Source organism: Anarrhichthys ocellatus, unplaced genomic scaffold, assembly GCF_004355925.1.
Source record: "Anarrhichthys ocellatus isolate YVR2014 unplaced genomic scaffold, GSC_Weel_1.0 scaffold4498, whole genome shotgun sequence".
NCBI classification, from domain to species: Eukaryota; Metazoa; Chordata; class Actinopteri; order Perciformes; family Anarhichadidae; genus Anarrhichthys; species Anarrhichthys ocellatus.
This window is the reverse complement of record NW_022284472.1, coordinates 1-4368: the sequence shown is the minus strand read 5'-3', so window position 1 is coordinate 4368 and position 4368 is coordinate 1. Positions and strand designations below refer to the sequence as shown.

The window sequence follows — 4368 nt, the reverse complement described above, 5'->3', positions numbered from 1 at the left end:
CTTCTCTCTTTCCTCCTCCACAATGTATTTGTACTTTAGTAACACTGATGATCAGCTCCTAATTAATATTTGACTCCAGGCAACCGAGCTCAGAGTTGGGCCACACTGGAGGAGCTGCATGCCCAGGGGAAGCTGAAGGCCATCGGAGTGTCAAACTACACACCAGCACACATGAGAGAACTGATGCAGAGCTGCAAAGTCCCTCCTGCACTGCTACAGGTAGAATGCACGAGAGGGAAAGGAAAAAGGATAACGCATATCATAATATACTTACATTATATATTTTGTTGTTGTTTCTTCAGGTAGAGTTTCACCCCAAGCTGTGCCAGACCGAGCTGAGGAAAGTGTGTAAGGAGTATGGAGTGTGTTTCCAAGCGTTCTCCTCCTTAGGGAAAGGAGAGCTGGTCACTGACCCTGTGGTCTTGGAGGTGGCAAAGAATTGTGAACGCACCCCTGGACAGGTAAACACACACACACACACACACACACACATCTTGATTAATGGCCTTTTTGGGCCAGCCTATGACTACAACCTTCTCTGTGTTCAAAACATTTCAACAACATTTCAGTCTTTTGTTCCCCTTCAGGTCCTCTTACGCTGGGCTGTGCAGCAGGACGTCCCAGTGATCCCCAAATCGTCAAATCCAAACAGAATAAAGGACAATGCCAGGCTTTTTGACTTCACACTGAGTGATGCAGACATGGACAGACTGTCAGCTTTGGACTGTGGGCAAAAGTATTGCTGGGATTCATCAGAAGTCGCTTGATAGACCACACATTTGAACACACGTTGTCTTCCATGATGCCTCTTAAATGCTGCTGCTCTTTGGCTCTGACTGGCAGTGATGCAGTGGTGGGAAACCACCACTAGAACACTCAGTTACATAACAAATGCATTGGGTGAATGTATTGATTTAGATCAAATGTATGAGAGTTCAAGTATGATTTTGTACAACATTGGCGAGTAAGTTATCCTGTTTATTGTGACCCATGTGCCATAAAATACTGAGCCCTTTCAGGCAGTAGATGTATCCTGAACAAAAATGTATTTAATGTGCCAACATTTTAAGACTACTTCCATATTCTTTGTTGCCTCACGCTGATCTTTAATCATACTCTTACAAACAATACGGTGGCTTTTGTGTTCTAGCTTTCCCATTTGAGCTGTCTATGTATTACCACTTATTTGAGATGAAAGAATATGCAATTTTCAAAGTGTCCTTTGTACTGGAGAATTACAGAAGATTTACACAATTGAGAGAGACACTTTAAAATCTCTCTTATCATTCATTGAGGACAGCACATACCAGATGTTTCACAGCTGTAGAGAAAGTCCATCTTGCCTTAAAAAAAATACCAGCTTTGAAGAATCAAGTTTCATTGAAAGGGGAGGAGAAGGCCTGCAGGGGTCTGGCTTACATAAGGTTTGGACAACAAAATCAGAAAATAATCAGATTAACTTATATATTAATGGCCTGTTGGTTCAGAGGGCAACCAAAATACAGGACAAGACGACATAACATCACTGAAAGTGCTGGGATTGGTTTAGCTAGTTTAGCTAGTAATGACAAACTCAGTGGTGTATAGTAACGAAGTAGAAATACTTCGTTACTGTACTTAAGTTGTTTTTTTGGTTATCTGTACTTTACTACTAATATTTCTGTTGACTTTTACTTCACTACATTTTGCAAAGAAAACTGATACTTTGACTCCGATACATTTCCCCTGAAACCTTCGTTACTCGCTACAAAATCAAATCTATCTTTAGAAACAAAATGAATCATGAGACCAACGTCGGGGACTGTGGTGGAACAGAGACTGCAACAAGCAGGTTTGGTGAATCTGTGGTCCTAGCGTGCAAGTTAAATCATTGGTTAATCACGTTAATGCGCAAAACAAGTGCTCTCAAAGCCGCGGTGTTTAGATTCCCAGTGATGCCCAGGATGCTATATGCTATAGCTAGCGAGCGACAACACGAGTAGAATTCCACACAGGACGGGTGGGATGAGGAGAGGTGGATGGGTCAAACAAACACTGGTGTTTCCTCCAGGAGGCCGCAGTTTGTGCCGTGCGTGAAACGAGAAGCCAATGTTGATTTATTTGTGACGTGACTTCCGTACTTAAGCAACGCCACTTCCGTAGATATTTTAACGCAAACCACGATCTTTTCCTCAACCTAACTAAGTAGTTTCATCGCCTAAACCTTAGTTGTTTCCTGTGAAGATGGAAGTTTATTTTGGAAAGACAGTATGCATGTAACAAGCGAAAACAGACTCATGCTGCTGGACTTTTGCAGGAAAAACTCACGAAAAATGAGGAGTAACTTTTCGTAAGATATCAATAAAACGGGGATGAATTAATATCATTGTATAAAGAGAGTGACATGAGAAGATCAATCTCATGTCTGTAAGTTAAATCAGCTATAATCACTCTTTTAAAGTGATTAGTGACTCGTCTAAAACATTTAAAAAAGGAATAACTTCAATAGAATCATTCTATACAATGTAGCTTCTTTACATTCTATTAGAATGTAATGTAGCTTCTTTACATTCTAATAGAATGTAAAGAAGCTACATTGTATTAGAATTGTCTTTTGAAGATGAACAGGACATTTTTCAGTCTCAAGTAATGACTGGGTTGTTACTTTCGGTGCTGCTTTAGTATTGATCATGTTTTGATATTTGAGTCATTTTGTGGATGATCAGATGGAGTTATGATGGTAGCAGATTCAGCTTGAGCAAAACCTTTGCCTATTGTGTTCAAATCAGGCCCACAGGAGTTTACAAGGCAGGTGTCCTTTCTCACAACACTGACCTGATGCATCAAGTGGATATTTTTTGCTGAACACAATATGATGCATTTGCCCTCTACATCCTCTAGTCGGAATGAGCATACTTATAAACGCACTGTTACAACTCCTTCATAGTGTCATATTGCTTTTCGGAGAATTATGATGATAAGTTCATAGTAGATGCAAAAGTATACTTATGTACAATATATTATGTTGAACATTGTTGCTCCTGGATGGATCACAGCCAACCCAATTATTGTCAACACAGCTCCATGTCCTTGGTCATGGTGGCCACAGCACTTAAAAGAATAAACTTCATAATTCTCAAAATTCTGACCCTTTGCATTTTATTAACAGCATTTACTTGTACTTTTACTTTCAATACTTAAGTACATTTAATATCAGAAAATTACTTTTGATACTTAAGTACAACAAATATCAGATACTTTAAGACTTTTACTCAAGTAATATTCTAATAGGTGACTTTTACTTTTACTGGAGTCATTTTCCAGTAAGGTCTCTTTACTTTTACTCAAGTATGGCTTTTGGGTACTTTATACACCACTGGACAAACTTCAGTAGGCTATACTGCTGACTGCAACATATCAGTTACGGCAGTTACCATTTACATATTAAATACTGTCATAAATATCTCTCTCTCTCCGTCTCTGCATCTCTCTCTCTCTCACACACACACACACACACAGGTTGCTGTCACATGACATGTCAGTTTACCACGTGTTGCCGTAAAGCGTATGCCTAGTCGTAAACATTCCTCTAATGTGTAAAGGTTGACGCAAGGTGGAATTTCCGTTAGTTCACACTTATCGTCGGTTTATGCACCTCTACTTTAAAATAATTCAGCTGAGAGCGCCGGCAAGGTGAGATGAAAATACGAATAAACGGCGTCATTGTAGCAATGCTAACATAATAGCTTTGCAATGTTCTAAAAGCGGCACAAATGTTGGTTCGTTGTAACGGTGTTTGTCCTCCACTTTGACGCCCAGCAAACAGTACTAATGTCATTTTGGAGTGTGTTTCATATCTCCCATTTATTGCTCACTCTCCCCCCCTCCCTCTCTCTTCAACAGTGTTGGGAAGTCCAAACAGGGTACAAAAGCTATAAGTTCCTTTCAGATCAGATGTCTTCCCCTGCCTCCGGTATCCCCCCTGTCCTCCTAAACACAGGGCTTCACATGCCCCTCCTGGGTTTGGGGACCTACAAGTTGGTGGTTCCTGAAGATGTGAACCGGGCTGTGGACGCAGCACTGGTTGCTGGTTATCGGGCCTTTGACAGTGCAGCCGTCTACCAGAATGAAGCTGAGCTGGGCCGAGCCTTGAAGGAGCTCTTGCCCAAACATGGCTTAACCAGAGAGGATGTGTTCATAACCAGGTGGGCTCGTAGGCCTTCCTAAAGAGCACAGCATGTCAGCGTACGGGCTTTGGTGTCGTACTCGGATCATATGATTTTCCTCCCAGATATCTTACCTGAAGCTCAGTGAAGTTTGACTCTGAGGTAAAGTCTACAATTCTGAACAACCCCTCTCTCTCTCTCCCTGCAGTAAGCTGGGCCCCAA

At 41.3% G+C, this 4368-nt stretch overlaps 1 protein-coding gene and 1 long non-coding RNA gene across 2 annotated transcripts; both read left to right on the top strand.

Moving 5' to 3' along the window:
* The first annotated feature begins 6 nt into the window (after positions 1-6).
* On the top strand, positions 7-1211 carry LOC116379521 (uncharacterized oxidoreductase YtbE-like). Its single transcript, XM_031841476.1, has 3 exons — positions 7-219; positions 303-461; positions 588-1211. The coding sequence occupies exons 1-3, from the start codon at positions 172-174 to the stop codon at positions 765-767; spliced, it is 387 nt and encodes a 128-aa protein (XP_031697336.1). The 5' UTR covers positions 7-171; the 3' UTR covers positions 768-1211.
* Positions 1212-3525: 2314 nt separating this feature from the next.
* On the top strand, positions 3526-4368 carry LOC116379522 (uncharacterized). Its single transcript, XR_004212434.1, has 3 exons — positions 3526-3672; positions 3883-4184; positions 4354-4368. It is a non-coding gene; the product is annotated as an uncharacterized LOC116379522 (long non-coding RNA).

What these genes read in the sequence shown, in the direction of transcription:
- LOC116379521 (XM_031841476.1), top strand. Translation starts at nt 172, where the DNA reads ATGAGAGAACTGATGCAGAGCTGCAAAGTCCCTCCTGCACTGCTACAG. An exon ending in TCCCTCCTGCACTGCTACAG is followed by an intron (nt 220 to 302) that starts GTAGAATGCACG and finishes TTGTTTCTTCAG; the next exon opens with GTAGAGTTTCACCCCAAGCT. An exon ending in GTGAACGCACCCCTGGACAG is followed by an intron (nt 462 to 587) that starts GTAAACACACAC and finishes GTTCCCCTTCAG; the next exon opens with GTCCTCTTACGCTGGGCTGT.